The sequence below is a fragment of the Gorilla gorilla genome, chromosome 1 (genome assembly GCF_029281585.2).
Source record: "Gorilla gorilla gorilla isolate KB3781 chromosome 1, NHGRI_mGorGor1-v2.1_pri, whole genome shotgun sequence".
Lineage (NCBI taxonomy): Eukaryota > Metazoa > Chordata > Mammalia > Primates > Hominidae > Gorilla > Gorilla gorilla.
In genome coordinates this window covers 175,916,353-175,932,339 of record NC_073224.2, presented here as the reverse complement: position 1 = coordinate 175,932,339, position 15,987 = coordinate 175,916,353, and the positions used below count along the sequence as shown (strand labels likewise).

At 39.5% G+C, this 15,987-nt stretch overlaps 1 protein-coding gene across 3 annotated transcripts in view; it reads left to right on the top strand.

Annotated features, from left to right (window-relative positions):
• Positions 1 to 15,987, top strand: part of ROR1 (receptor tyrosine kinase like orphan receptor 1) — a 406,019-nt gene that overhangs the window by 272,692 nt on the left and 117,340 nt on the right. For all 3 annotated transcript variants that reach the window (XM_031002544.3, XM_063698055.1, XM_055364815.2), the window contains 2 exons: positions 664 to 951; positions 1,672 to 1,702. In XM_031002544.3, the coding sequence (XP_030858404.1) occupies positions 664 to 951; positions 1,672 to 1,702 (319 nt within the window). The remainder of the gene's footprint in view (positions 1 to 663; positions 952 to 1,671; positions 1,703 to 15,987) is intronic.

Genomic DNA, 15,987 nt, shown 5'->3' with positions numbered 1-15,987 from the left:
GTATTGTATATGAATTAACCTATATATATGTGATCGAAATAATTACATATTGTAACATGTTATGGTTGATATCAGTAATATTAGGGAAATGTCCATTGTTTTATTACTCTGTCTGCCTCTGACCGGGCCTTCATAACCTTATATTGTCAGTAACATGAAAGTTTCAGGCATCCTTTCTGATCTTGTGCCATGTGGATATGAATGTGTTGCTCCTACTTTTCCAATTTTTGATGCTTTCTTTCTTATCAAAATTGAGCAAACTGGAAGGATGTTTGCCAGGATGTTAAAAATGGTGTTATTTTTGGGTGGGGAGATTTGAGGTGAAGTTTATTTTCTCTCTTTTGCTATGTTGGAATTTGGAACAAGGAGTGTATATGATTTTTTGATCTGAAGCACAAAAGCTTATCCATGTAGTCATTTGGAGACTTTGGGTTCTATACTCTGATTAGTGACAAATTTTCTTCCAAGCAGCAGGCTCTATGGGTGGTTATTTAGCAGTCCTCTGGTCTTAATCATTGTGATTGTTTCTTTCCTTGTCTGTCTCACCTGCCTCTCCTGCTCAGCCTCTCTGTGATCCCAAGGGTACACTGGAGGGGATTTGGCTGCTTGGAAGCCCTCTCAAGCTGTCTGCCCCTCTCACCTGCCTCCTCTCTGTGCTCACAGATTCTTACCTGACCCTTGATGAACCAATGAATAACATCACCACGTCCCTGGGCCAGACAGCAGAACTGCACTGCAAAGTCTCTGGGAATCCACCTCCCACCATCCGCTGGTTCAAAAATGATGCTCCTGTGGTCCAGGAGCCCCGGAGGCTCTCCTTTCGGTCCACCATCTATGGCTCTCGGCTGCGTATTAGAAACCTCGACACCACAGACACAGGCTACTTCCAGTGCGTGGCAACAAACGGCAAGGAGGTGGTTTCTTCCACTGGAGTCTTGTTTGTCAAGTTTGGTAAGCAGACCCCTACTGGGGATGGACTTTGGCCCTCAGCCCAATGTGGTAGGATGGCTAGAGTCCACAGGGACAGGAAGGAAGGAATGCACACTTAGTGAGAATGTACTCTGTGCCCACAACCCTAAACCTGGTATGGTTGTACCCATTTTACAAATAAGTAAACTAAGGCCCAGCAGTTAGTTACCATGTTACCCAGCTAGTAAACAGCAGAGCAGGAATGAGGTCCGGATCTTTCTGACCTCACAGCCCCTAATTGAAACCATCGTGCCGTTGAGCTGTTTTCAACAAGGATGCTTCTTGTCCAAGAAGTTGGAAATGTTCGCAGCGTGCATAGCCCTTTTCCTGCCATCAAGGACTAGAAGGAAGCCCCACTCACTGATGCAATCAACACCTTCATGCAACCACTCAGCCCATTGGAAACTCCCTGCATAGTTTGAGGATGCTTACTCGATTAACTCTTTTTTTTAGCACTTGTCTTAGCATTTTCAGGCCCTGAATTGTGAGACATAGACACGTTCTCACTGGTATGTTGTTTTTTTTTTTTTTTTTTTTTCATAGAGATGGTTGGGGGAATAGAGCAAAACAATAAATTCCAGAAAAATAAATACTACCTCTGGGTGGTTGAGAACTTTAATTTGTAATGATTTGACTGTATCCATACTCACCCTCCAATAACCTAGACTAACTGTTTCTTTTGTTTTTCTTTCATTTCTTCAGGCCCCCCTCCCACTGCAAGTCCAGGATACTCGTAAGTACTTTTATCTCCTTTCTTGTCATTTCTAAGTGTTTCTCCGTGGTTTTCCAGGGCAAAGGCAATGTTGTCCTCTTCTTAAGCCAAAATACTGGCTTCCAGATGTCATTCCATTTTGCCCTGCCCTCATTCCATTTTGCTTGTTCTGTGCTCTAAAGATTCACAGGAGACCACCATTGGCAGAATTCTCAAGTGTAGTAATGTTGATTCTGAATGATCAAAGCAAAAATCTTCCATTTACTGTTTTAGAAGGAATCTAACATTTAGTGGCAACAATGGATTGAATTGGTAAAATCAAACAAAAAATGATATACTGCTGGCATAGGAACCTTTACTCTCAGGGTCTATGTTTCTGCAAGCCTTTTTGATGAATTCATTATTGATCAGGGCAACAATTAGGTAATCACTTTATTTTTTATTCCCTTTAAAGAACTCAAAAGCAGAAATTTTGGCTGGGCGTGGTGGCTCATGCCTGTAATCCCAGCACTTTGGGAGGCCGAGGTGGGTGGATCACGAGGTCAGGAGATTGAGACCATCCTGGCTAACACGGTGAAACCCGTCTCTACTAAAAATACAAAAAATTAGCCGTGCGTGGTGGCGGGCGCCTGTAGTCCCAGCTACTCGGGAGGCTGAGGCAGGAGAATGGCGTGAACCCGGGAGTCGGAGCTTGCAGTGAGCTGAGATGGCGCCACTGCACTCCAGCCTGGGCGACAGAGCGAGACTCTGTCTCAAAAATAAAAATAAAAATAAAATAAAATAAAATAAAATAAAAAAGCTGAAGTTCTAACTTACACTGGGAAAGAAAGTCCCAAGCTTGGACTGAGAGTTGCATGGAAGTTTGATATTCATTTTGAGTCCCTCGTTAATGGAGTCTAAAGGTCAAATTTCTTTCACTGATGCTATTGTTGATGTGTTTGCCCTTTGTTCTGGCTAAAGGATTCTCATCTTTCACTTTAAGAGTATCTACTTGGGGCATTTTTCTTTATCTATATTTTTATTTTGGGGGAAGGACCCACTTATTAGAACTCTTACTCTACAAAAAAAATCCTCAATACTCTGTAGACTTTTGAAATAAAATTTTTGTGGCTCTGCCACAAGAGCATCAAAATGTCTGATCTAGACTACACCTATGGCAAATATAACAGCCCCTTAATTTGCTCCAATCCCCTCTGTGTAATTACAGTGTGGGGTATTTTAATACATTTGTGTGTGCCTGGAGGCCCAGTGGCCCACAATCCCATTAATGAAATAGGTAATGGGTAAAAATAAACATTGGCCTTCAGCCACACAGTTCTGCTATTTCATCAGCCAGTTAAAGGCAACTGTAAAAGAGTCTTTAAAATCACTCAAGTGCTAATTGCATTCTACTTGCCCAGGTAGAAAATGCTGATTGATCTTAAAACAGGTCAGAAATTTGGTCACTCTGCCTTGCATTTCTTGATGCTAATCTGCTTTTTTTTTTTTCAATGGTCTCACCATTGGTTATATGTGGAATCCTTTTGAAGTCTTAGTTAAACAAAGATGAAAACTTTTGTTACTTGTAAAAATGTCTCCCACCCTGGTACCTTATTTGTTCCTGTTAATCTGTGTTTCAAATGTGGCTGATAATCTATATCCCAGGCTGATTAATGTGGTTCACTAATCTGCCTTTACTATTAAGTACTGTGTTGTTGACTTTCAGCCTGTTGTATTTGCATTAGAGTTCTTTTTATTATCAAAATTATGATTATATCCTTCTATGTTCTTCTTGAAGTTTTCATTCTTCACTGCTGTCTTTCTGATGAACCCAGTCTAGGTCTCTCGTGGTTTTTAATTTTATACAAAGATTTTATACCCCTGTTGTGAACCGATATCTATGGAGAGGGTATTGAAGTTCCTTAAAGATGCTCAACCACAGCTAAAAAGTATCCTTTGATATCACGCATCTGTGTTTTATATTAGCTGTCAGATTATCTATTACATTAGTCGGTAATAGCATGAAATGTATAGTTACCATGTTTGCTTGCAGGGAGTTACAATAAAATACAATTCAAATTGGAAATCCCATGGGGCCTTTTGCAGTTACATCTCCATTCTGTTTTTGGCATTCCTAGTTGGCATTTTGGTACCTTTTTTTTTTCTTTCCCAGTGATGCATCCTGCTCTTTATCTCTTCTCTTAATTGCCACCACTTCCCCTGTCTCTAGGAGTTCTTCACTTCCTGAGACTAACTCTCAGAAAGAATGCTGGTTCCCATGCCTAGCCTCGGAGTAGCCCTCAATAGGCAGCCAACCCTCTCTCCAAGGGGACAGGCAGAAGATAACAAAATGATAGCCATGGGGAATATCACAACATTGAGGTCCCTCTAAAGGTTGTATGTCAAATTGTACACTACTATTTCCAAAAGAGGAATGAAATACAGTTATAAATTGCTCTGTTTATTTGAAAGTGGCACAGAGTTACTGCAAAAGAAATAAAAGGAGCATCTATGACCCAACTCTAACATTCAGAACATAAGGACTGTGAAATATATTAGGCATATGAAACCTGGTGAGAGCTGAGGTCCACTGAGGCAACAGGGCTACACAACTCCTGCCTGGGAAGGGCTTGTAGGGACCCTTGGGACTATGGCCCAGAAAGGCACTTGTCACTTCCTCTGAGGGACTGCATCAGGTTTCCACATGAAGCTTTCAGAATGATATTTTAGTTTACAGTAGGAACAAGCTTGATATTTTCGTTTGGTTTCCGTTCATATATTTAGGCTTCATTTCTTCTGTCATTGCTGGGTCCTGGCTACCCCTAACACTTATAGGACCTGGGGCATGAGTACAACTGGAGGTTCACATACCATATGTCTAAATATTTAAAAGTTATAAATCAAGCTAGCAACATTGTTGAATAAAATATGTTCTATCCTCCCACAGTGTCAAATATACCTTTTTAACGTTAAAAATTTAAAATACATAGAAAGTTGTGGTGTGTTTTAAATGATTAAGAGCCAGGAACTATGAAAAATGGCTATTTTAATCATTGTTATGCATGTCTGGATGTTTTGTTCATGGGCCAAAGATATTATATATAATTTGTAGATTGTTATATATTAGTTCCATAAAAATTTGTTTGCCTTCCTTTCGGGAAAATGACTACCTAAGTTGTTTTATGCAAGATTTTTACAGTGTATATTCTATTGATAACATCGCTAAATTAGACAAATTTGTTTTTCTTTTTCTTTTTTCTTCTTTTTTTTTTTTTTTTGAAACAAGGTCTGGCTCTATCACCCAGGCTGGAGTGCAGTGTGTATGATCTTGGGTCACTGCAACCTCTGCCTACTGGGCTCAAGCCATCCTCTCACCTCAGCCTTCTGAGTACCTGGGACCACAGGCACGCACTACCGTGCCTGGCAAATTTTTGTATGTTTTACAGAGATGGGGTTTCTCCATGTTGGCCGGGCTGGTCTCGAACTCCTGACCTCAAGCAACCCACCTACCTTGGCCTCCCAAAGTGCTGGGATTGCAGGCATGAAGTACTGCACCTGGCCTGAACAAATTTCTTAAGTCCTTGTCATTCTTGCTTTTTTTTTTGACAGGGTCTGGCTCTGTCATCCAGGCTAGAGTTCAGTGGCATGACCTTGGCTCACTGCAACCCCTACCTCTGCATTCAAGCGATCCTCCCACCTCAGCCTCCCGAGTAGCTGGGACTACAGGTGCCAGCCAACATGCCTGGCTGTAATTCTTACACTGTAAAACTAATTTTAATTTGGAGAAACTTCACTCCCTGGAGCCAGTGGCAGCTATAGTTATCAATAAAATTCCTAAAGTGATACTTAAATTTGGAAATGAACTAAGAATTATACATGCCATGTTCAAACACAGAAATGGAATCATATATGACAAATAATCATTACTGTAGAATATATTACAAAATATTATAATTTAATCATATAAATCAGTATCATACTTCATACATTATCCTAGGTTTGTACAAATTTAAGAATAATATGACTTGTTTAATGTGTTAATTTTCTTGGGCTGCTGGAAAGTATCACAAACTGCATGGCAAAAACAATAGAAATTTAGTATCTCATAGTTCTGGAGGCGAGAAGTATGAGATCAATGTGTTCATGGGGTTGGTTCTTTCTTATGGCTATGAGGAAAGATTTCTCCTTTCCAGAAGTGTGTCAGAATTTTTCCGCATTCATTGGCTTATAGATGCATCTCCCCAACCTCTGCCTTGGTGTTCATGATAGTCTTCCTATATGTGTAGCCCTTAATTTCCCCTTTTTATAAAAGGACACCAGTCATACTGTATTGGGATCCGCCGTGATGACCTCATTTTAACTTGATTACCTCTGTAAAGACCTATTTCCAAATAAGATTACATTCCAAGGTACCTGGAAATTAGGACTTCAAGATAACATATTTGGGAGGACATGGTTCAACCCATAAAACTTGATATTGCAAAGTTTTTCTCAGCCATGCAAAACTCTTGCAAATATTATTCTAATGTATGAGAGCTTTCAGAAGCGCTGGTTGGAATATAATGAAAATAGATGTTTGGTAATATTGGGAATGATAGTTTGTTGTGGAAGAATATTTTGCATTCAAACTGAGAGAAGAATTTGACACGTTGGTTAATTTATCTTTTCTCCTGCTGAAGTGGCTCTGCCACTGTAGTTTCTCCTAGGCTCTAAGAAGAGTCCATCTCCTCCATTGGCAGTGTCACAATACACAAAACTTTGACAGTATGCAGTTGTGGTCACCTTCTATTCCAAGGACAGAGGGCAAGACATGTAGAGAAATGTTCCCTGGGCCAGAACAGTGCTGGTCACAACAATAGATGTCTAAGGTTTTGGCTACATTGTGCGAGCACTCATTGCCAGATCCCAAGAGGCGAAGGGTTCCAGGTGTACTCTTTACTCTCATTACATATATTCCCTGTGTATTTTTTGTATGTAGGCCCAGGGCCAGGACCTTTCTCTCTTTTTTTAATAACAGTTTTATTAAGATAACAGTTAACCATAAAATTCACTGTTTTAAAGTGTGCAACTCAGTCTTTTTACTATATTCACAAAATTTTGCAACTCTCACTACTATCTTATTTTAGAACATTTTCATCATCTCAAAAAGAAACTTCTCCCAGCTATAGTAGCTTCTAATTTACTTCCTATCCCTATGAATTTGCCTATTCTAGACATTTCATATAAGTAGAATCCGACAATATTTGTCCTTTTGTGTCTGCCTTCTTTCACTTAGCATAAGGATGTTGAGGTTCATATAAATTATAGCATGCATCGGTGCTTCATCCTTTTTATGGCTGAATAACAGTCCATGCATGGCTATACCACATTTTGTTTATCCATTTTTCTGTTGATGGACATGTGGGTTGCTTCTACTTTTTGCTTATTCTGAATAATGCTGCCATGACCATTCATGTGCATTGTGGGGTATGTGTTTTCAATTCTCTTGGGTATATACCTAGAAGTAGAATTCCTGGGTTATATGGTAATTCTGTGTTTAACTTTTTGAGGAACTGCAAAACTGTTTTCCAAAGAGGCTGCAGCATTTTGTATTTGCAGAAGGATAGTATATGGGTTCCAATTTCTCCACATGCTCTCCAACACTTATTTTCCTTATTTAAAAATTATTTATTTATTTATTTATTTAAAATTTATTATAGCCAGCCGGGCGCAGTGGTTCATGCCTGTAATTCCAGCACTTTGGGAGGCCAAGGCGGGTGGATCACCTGAGATCTGGAGTTTGAGACCAGCCTGGCCAACATGGTGAAACCCCATATCTACTAAAAATACAAAAAATTAGCCAGGTGTGGTGGCGAGCATCTGTAATCCCAGCTACTCAAGAGGCTGAGGCAGGAGAATCACTTGAACCCAGGAGGCAGAGGTTGCAATGAGCTGAGATCATGCCATTGCAGTCCAGCCTGGCCAACAGAGCAAGACTCTATCTCCAAAAAAAAAAAAGAAAACCATTATTATAGCCATCCTCGTAAGTGTGAAATGGTATCTCATTGTGGTTTTGATTTGCATTTTCCTAATGACTCATGATATTGAGCATCTTTTCATGTGCATATTGGCCATTTATGTTTTCTTTGGGGAAATGTTTGTTCAAACTTTTTACCCATTTTTTAAATTGAATTAATTGTCTTTTTATTCTTGAGGTGTAAGAGTTACTTATTTTGGGTATATACCCTTATTAGATATATGATTTGCAAATATTTTCATTCTATGGATTGTCTTTTCATTTTCTTGATAGTGTTCTTTGAAACACAAAAGTTTTTCATTTTGATGACATCCAATTTATTACCCATTCTTTGGTTGGTTGTGATTTTGAAAACCATCGCCTGATGCAAGCATACAAAGATTTACTCCTCTGTTTTTTTCCTAAAAGTTTTTATTTACAGTTTTAGCTCTTACATTTAGGTTTTTGGTCCATCTTGAATTAATTTTTGTATACAGTGTGTGAGGTGGGAGTCCAAGCTCATTCTTTTGCATGTGGGTATCCTGTTGTTCCAATATCATTTGATGAAAAGACCATTCTTTACCCATTGAATTGTCTTGGCACTCTGTTAAAACCAATTAATCATGTGTCTATGTGTCTATCCCTATTCAGTTCTACATAGTCTTGATTACTATAGGTTTGTAGTAAGTTTTGAAATCAGGAAATATGAGTACTCTGTATTAGTATTCCACTGGAGAAACAAAACCAGTAAAATTGTGTATGTATACATATATAAAGAGATATATTACAAAGAATTTGCTAAAATCCTTAGGGCAGGGAGCCAGGAAGCACAGGCTGGGAACTTTTGGGCAGTTGCTCATGCCATAGTCCACAGGTAGAATTTCTTCTTCCTCAGAGATACCTCTTAAGGCCTTTCATCTGATTGGATCAGGCCCACCCAAACTATTGAGGATGACCTCCTACAACCAGTCAGTTGATTGTAGATGTTAATAAAATTTATAAAGTACTTTCACAGCAACACCTAGACTAGTGTTTGAATAACTCGGGACTGTACCTTGCCAGTTGATATGTAAAACTAGTCATCACCTCTTTCTATATTGTTCTTTTTCAAGACTTTTGTTGTTGTTGTTATTCTGAGTGCTTTGCATTTCCATATGAATTTTAGGGTCAGTTTATTAATTTATGCCAAAAAGTCAGCTGGAATATTGATAAGGATGGTATTAAATCTGTAGATTAATTTGGGGAGTACTGCTGTCTCAACAGTATTAAGTCATCTAATCCATGAACATGGGATGTCTTTCCATTTATTTAACTTCTCTAAATGATGTTTTGTAGATATTGGTGTGCAAGTCTTGTTCTCTTTTCTTAAATTTATTCTTAAGTATTTAATTATCTTTCATGCTATTGGAAATGGAATTTTTTTCTTAATATCATCTCAGATTATTCATTGCTACTACATAGAGATTCAATTAATTTTTGTATATTGATCTTATATCCTATACCCTTGCTAACTTGCTTCTTAGCTCTAGCAATTTTTTTGTGAATTCTTTAGGATTTTCTATCTACAAGCTTGTGTCATCTGCAAAAAGAGATTGTTTTGCTTTTTTCTTTTCAATTTGGATGCCATTTACTTATTTTTCTTGCTTTATTGCCCTGGCTAGAACCCTCAGTACAATGTTGAATAGAAGTGGTGAGAGTGGACATCCACTTTTTTTTTTACCTTATCTTAAGTGAAAAGATTTCAGTCTTTCACCGTTGAATATGATGTTAGCTGCGTTTTTCCATAGATGCCATTTATTAGATTGAGAAAATTCCCTATTATTCCTATTTTCTTCTGTGTTTTTTACTATGAAAAGCTATTGGATTTTCTCAAATGCTCTTTGTGTGTCCATTTAGATGATTGTGGTGGGGTTTTTTTTTTGTCCTATATTATATTAATGTGATATATCACATTAACTGATTTTTGCATGTTAAACCAAGCTTGTATTAGAATAATTCCTACTTGGCCATGGTATATAATTTCTTCTTATCTTTTGCTGGATTCAGCTTGCTGGTATTTTGTTGAGGATTTTGAGTCCATGTTTATAAAATATATTGGTCTGTGCTTTGCATTTCTTGTGATAGCTTTGTCTAGTTCTGATATAAGGGTAATACTGGCCTCAGAATATATTGGAAAGTATTCCTTTTTCTTCCATTTTTTAAGAAGAGTTTGTAAAGGATTTTTATTTAAATGTTTGGTATAATCACCAGAAAAGTAATCTGGGCCTGAATTTTTCATCATGGGAAGTTTTAAAATTACTAATTCAACTTTCTTACTTGTTATAGGTCTATTTAAATTTTCTGTTTCTTCTTGAGTCAGTTTTGGTAGTTTATGTCTTTCTAGAAATTTTTCCATTTCATTGAGATTATCTAAGTTATTTTATTCCTTTATCATTCTTTTAATTTCTGTAACATCAGTAATGATAGTCCCTTTTTTATTCCTAATTTTAATAATTTGTGTCTTCTTTTTTTTCCCTTGGTCAGATTAGCTAGTCTAACTAAAGATTTGCCAACTTTGTTGGCAAAGAACTAACTTTCGTTGAAAACTGGATATTGAAATAGAGTATTGTGACAACTGTGGAAATCAGATTGCCTCTCCTCTGATGTTGCTGTGTGTTGTTTTTGGCGTTTGTTTGGTGAATTTCCTGAATTAATTCTGTATAGTCTGTATTTTCTGTCATGTACTCCCTTTAAAGAGAGAAGTCTCAGCCAGGTGCGGTGGCTCATGGCTATAATCCCAGCACTTTGGGAAGCTGGGGCAGGTGGATCATGAGGTCAGGAGTTCGAGGCCAGCCTGACCAACATGGTGAAACCCTGTCTCTACTAAAAATACAAAAATTAGCCAGGCATGGTGGCATGGGCCTGTAATCCCAGCTACTCAGGAGGCTGAGGCAGGAGAATATCTTGAACCTGGGAGCCGGAGGTTGCAGTGAACTGAGATCACGCCACTGAACTCCAGCCTGGGTGACACAGCGAGACTCCATCTTAAAAAAAAAAAAAAAAAGAGATGTCTCTACTCAGTTAGCCTAGTAACTACTTAATGATTGGATGGAAATTTCCTTAAACCAGTAAGTCTCCTACCCTTTGCCAAGAGGTTTAAGGAAACCTCTGTCCAGTCATTAACTGATCACTAGGTTAACTGAGGAGGTCCAAATTCATCCTGCCTCCTCTAGTGACTGCTGGGGTGCTAGTTTTCACGGTTACCACAGAACTTGAGAGAGGAAAATGAGAACAGGGCAAATTAAAATGCCATAAAATTCCATTCTTAACAAGCGTTAGTTTTTTTTCCTATATATCCACTCCCTCACCTATCTTATGACATATGAGAAATCCTAACATGGGACTTGGTGTATAATTAGCATTGAATGAATTTAAGTTTTCTTTCTTTCTTTCTTTTCTTTTATCTTCTGTGGTCTCCTGCAGAATCAGTCTATAAAAAGGGCATGGTAAAAAAAAAAAATCTATCTCATAGCGTTGTTGAGAAGATTAAATGACATAATAAGATGATGCATATATAGTAGCTAGCACTGTACCTGATGCATATTAGGAGCTTGATAATATTACTAACATTATCATCATCAATGCTATCTGAGCAAAGAGGCTGTTCCTTCTTTCCAGCCAGAGTTCTTCTGTTGGATAATATTTCCAGCTGTGAACCCCAGCCAGAGACCTTGAAGCCTTTATTTCCTTTTCTCTCATTGGCCTTTGGCTGAAGTCTCCTTTCTGCAGAGAACAAAGTGACCAGCTTTTGATGAACTATTTTCCTCTTTTATCCATTTCCAAGTGTTAGCCATAGTGAAGAAGTGTAGCTGGGTGCTAGCCCAACTCAAGAAGTGATAATGTAATATCCAACCCAAGATAAACTCAAGGATAACTTTCAACACGGCTACTCAAGCAGTTCAGGGGTGAGGCATCTTGTAGAGAGGAGACCAGGAAGTCACTTGGCAGCTGGGCCAGCACACAGAGGGCCATTGCTCCAGTAAAGCAGCTAACCTCCATCTCTTCATCAAACCATCCTAGACTCAGCACTCTGCAGAGAAGGAGCAGATGGAGGGAATGTGTGGAGAGATTAGATAAGAAGGATTTCTAATCTAGTGGGGGAGTGAGTAAAATGTACAGAAGGTTGAGAAGCCAAGCTCTTATGTCCCAATCCACCCCCATCACTCAACAATCCCCACTGTATGAATAAAGCCTGGAAAGTTTCCAATTAAAACAGTGCTTGTGAATATTGGCAAGGGGTATCTTTGTGTGCAGGGTACATTTAAAGGGAGAAGGGCGAAGATACACCCTTGCCTTCTAGGAGTACACTTTCTGAGAGCTTGTTCACCAGGCTGTGAGTTTCTCAGTCTATCTGTTTCTCAGTCTGTTAGTAATGAATGTATCTCCCACTTAGCACAGCAGCTAGCACATAGTAGATGCTTAACAAATGTGTGTTAAATTGAATGTTGGAAGTCTGTGTCCTGAAAGCTTTTCTTCACATATTACAAGGCTTTTTATTTGTTCAACACATTTTTACCAAGTTTTTTTCTGTGTTCCAGGTCTTTTGATTAGCTGTTTTTAAGTCACAGAAATGGGTGTCGGGAACAAAACCAGTCAAAAGTCCTCATTCTACATCATTTACACTTTCCCTTCCTATATTTATAAGTTTTAATGTCAGCTTCTACAATAGGTTCCAGAACAAGTGGTGCTCAAGGAATGGAGAAAATGACTATTCCAACCCTAGCTGTAGGTGAACCAAAAACCCCAGAGAAATCAAAGTGTAGTTTAAAGCAGTGCTTCTCAAGTTGTAATGTGCATATAGATCACCTGGGGTTGTTGTTAAAATGCAAATTCTAAAAGAGCAGGTCTGGGAGTGGGCCTGGGACTGCATTTCTTACACTTTCCCAGGGGGTGCTGGTGCTGCTGGTTCACACACTTAGAGAAGCAGGGGTTTAGAGAAGAGGTGCCTGGCCAGATGCTAGTTCTTTCTATGTAATTCGCTAGTTCACTAGCCAGTGACCCTGAGCAAATTGCTTACTTTCTCTCGGTCCCAAGTTTCTTTATTTGCAAAGTGAAGCACTTGGGCTTAATGTCTTTTATGATTTTTTTCTATCTACATTTGATGACTAACTGAAACTCAACATTTCCTCTGTTATAGTAAGATCTTTTCATTGCTGTGAATTTCATGCAACTTGCTCCTAGATTCTCTTTCTGTACCCTGAGGTGTTAATCACCCTCTTTTATCTGTCAGGCGCTTCTATCCTGTGCATTCTAAACAAGATCTTATCTAGTTACTTTCAAACAGTGTGAAAGATTTTTACAGGGAACTCTCACCTGGAAACTCTCCCTCAAATTCTGAAGTGGCTGTGGTATTGTGCCCTCCTGGGTGCAGAGGAAGTTACTGCTCCTTTTGCTGGTCAGTAGCAGACTCTACTCGCCTCCTGTTAAATAGAACAGAATTTTCTTGCCATATTTCTTCACTAGGCTCCTGCTATGTTGGGTGACTGCCTGTGTTTTAAATTGAATGAAAGGATTGTAGCAGGAGGCAGTGCAGTGGTGGATTCAGCCTCTTAATGTCTTCATGTGGGCGTTTTTTGTTGTTTTTGTTGTTGTTGTTGTTGTTGTTTTAGATGGAGTCTTGCTCTGTTGCCCAGGCTGTAGTGCAGTGCCACAATCTTGGCTCACTGCAAGCTCCACCTCCCGGGTTCATGCCATTCTCCTGCCTCAGCCTCCCGAGTAGCTGGGACTACAGGCGCCCGCCACCATGCCCAGCTAATTTTTTGTAATTTTAGTAGAGATGGGGTTTCACCGTGTTAGCCAGGATGGTCTCGAACTCCTGACCTCGTAATCTGCCCACCTCGACCTCCCAAAGTGCTGGGATTACAGGCATGAGCCACTGTGCCCGGCCCATGTGGGTATTTGTAAAGCACTGACCTTTTTGCCTGACTGGTAGGCCCAGAAGGCTGATAAGAAAACAAGATTTCTGGCTTTGCATGTGTGACTTGTGAATGCAGGTCCATTATTGATTCATCACATCTTGTACACTCATAGAGCTTTTTGAGGGAAACAACTGAACCTCACAACAAACATAGCTAATGAAATGTTATGAATAATCTTGATGATGTTAAAGGGTGGCTAAGCATAATGATCAGTTCTTCACATAAATATTGTATGTAATTAGCCTTCGACTTTGTAGGGTAGGAAAGACACTCCCCTACCCTCTTAGGTTCTGTGGCTGGAGCCTATGAAATGAACTTTGAAAAGACAGATTAACAAAAGAAAAAACATACACATTTTATTTGATGTTAATATTTTTACATGACACAGGGGATTTCTTAGAAAGAAGTGAAACCCCAAAGATATGGTTAGACCCAGGGGCTCATATACTATTGTAACCAAGAATGATAAATTGTGGAGACATGATAAGGCAAAGGAAAAAGAGGTTTGGGATAGGGTGGTAAATTGTGGGAAAGTGACTAGAAAATGCATGGAGGAAACAAATGGAAAAAAAGTGTTATGTTAGCAAGGTTTGTTTGTACAGATTCCTCTCATCGTCAACTCATTATCTTCTGTGGTATGAATGTTTTCTTCTTCGTGGTTTAGGGAGGAGATCTTTCTCACAGGAAATGTATGCCCTGACTTTTGATCGAAAGGGGGAAGATAGCCCTTCCTGAATCTTTTGTTTCTCAGTTGCCTTCAGCCCAAAATAGTGAATATGCCAGTGAATCATAATGTGGGATGGCATATTCTAATCCCCTCCAGCTTCTTCAGTGGAATGTGCAGGTTTCTTCCTTCTTTGTTAAGCCTCTGGCTTTTTTCAGTGTCAGTGTTGACAATTTTATCTAATTGCTCTCCCCTTTTTTAAAAAATTATTTTTAAAAATTAAAAATCATCTGCTGCTGTCCTCTCTCTGTCTCTTTCTCTGTCTCTCTCTCTCCCATACACACACAAACACACTCATTCACACAGTCACACATGCTCCAGAAGCAACAACAGCTGGGGTCTCATTATCTAGGGCAGTGCTTCTCAACTCCATCTCCACCTTAGACTCACCCAGGGAGCTTTATAAATTACCTGTACCTGGGCTACACCCTAGATAACTTAAATCAGAATCTCTCAGAGTGGTACCCAGTCATGATATTTTATCAAATCACCCCAAGTGATGTCATGTCCATGCAACCAGATAGGACCCTCTCCCATCCCCCTTCTCACCTGAAAGGAACTTGCATTAGCCCAGCTCTACCTCTCTCTCTCTCTCTCTGCCCCAGCACCATATTGTAGACACCAAAGGAGTTGCAGCAGCAGAAACTGTGCCTGGATGGCAACATGCCTACAGCATCATCAGGATCCAATCAGGAAAGCGGAACAAATTCTGGACTATTTAACACAGAGAATTTAACGTAGGGAATTGGTTACACAGGTGATGAAGTTTGCCAAAAAAACAAACAAGAAATTGTGATGCAGCATCAGCAACAGACAGAAGCCCCAGCTACACTTAGGTTGGAGGGAAAAATAGAAGGGGTAATATTACCAGAGCCTAGGTTTGGGGTCATCTTTGGAGGCTGGAATGGTGGCATGTCTGTTCTGTGGGCGCTGGAGTCATGAGAAGATGCTTCCACTGCTGGGGTTATCACCCAAAGCAAAAAGAAATGGGAGAAACAACTTGGCTGCTGTCTTCCTTCACACTTTCAAATGCCAGCCAGTTTCTCCCATTAGGGGAATGCTGCAAGAAACTATATGACACAGGGAGCCTGAGAATCACAGCCTGCAGAGGTCATCTGCCTTGCAGATGCTGACCCAAGCAGGAAACGGGCAAGGAACAGATCTGAAGACAAATAGGTGCAGCAACAGCACTCATACCCAGATTGATTTCCATGCCACTAGAAAGCCGAGTCTGCAGACAGCCTTGAAGAAACAGGCGGGGGAGAAGACAAAGCATTCAAAGCTGCAATTCCTGCCCAACCTTCAGGTAGAACATTCAGTGGACAGTTTGGATTGTGGAACTGAGGCCTGGAGCAAAGGTCAAGGCTGAGGGGTCAGACATGGTGGTACATTTGGCTAAGTTGGTGGACAAAGCTTTGAAGGGAGTAAAACTCCCCGAGAGAAACTAAAAAGGAACAAGAATAAGCAGACCTCTTATATTTATAGTACTGTCTGTAATTTTCAGAATATTTTTTCTTTTCTCCTTTGATCTTACAGCCATCTAATAGCTTTGACTAGATACCCTGGTATTTTTGTTTTCTATCTAGCAAAATAAAAAATTGATAAATCATCATACCCTTGCCCTTTATCATAACAAGTACTTTTTAATTGT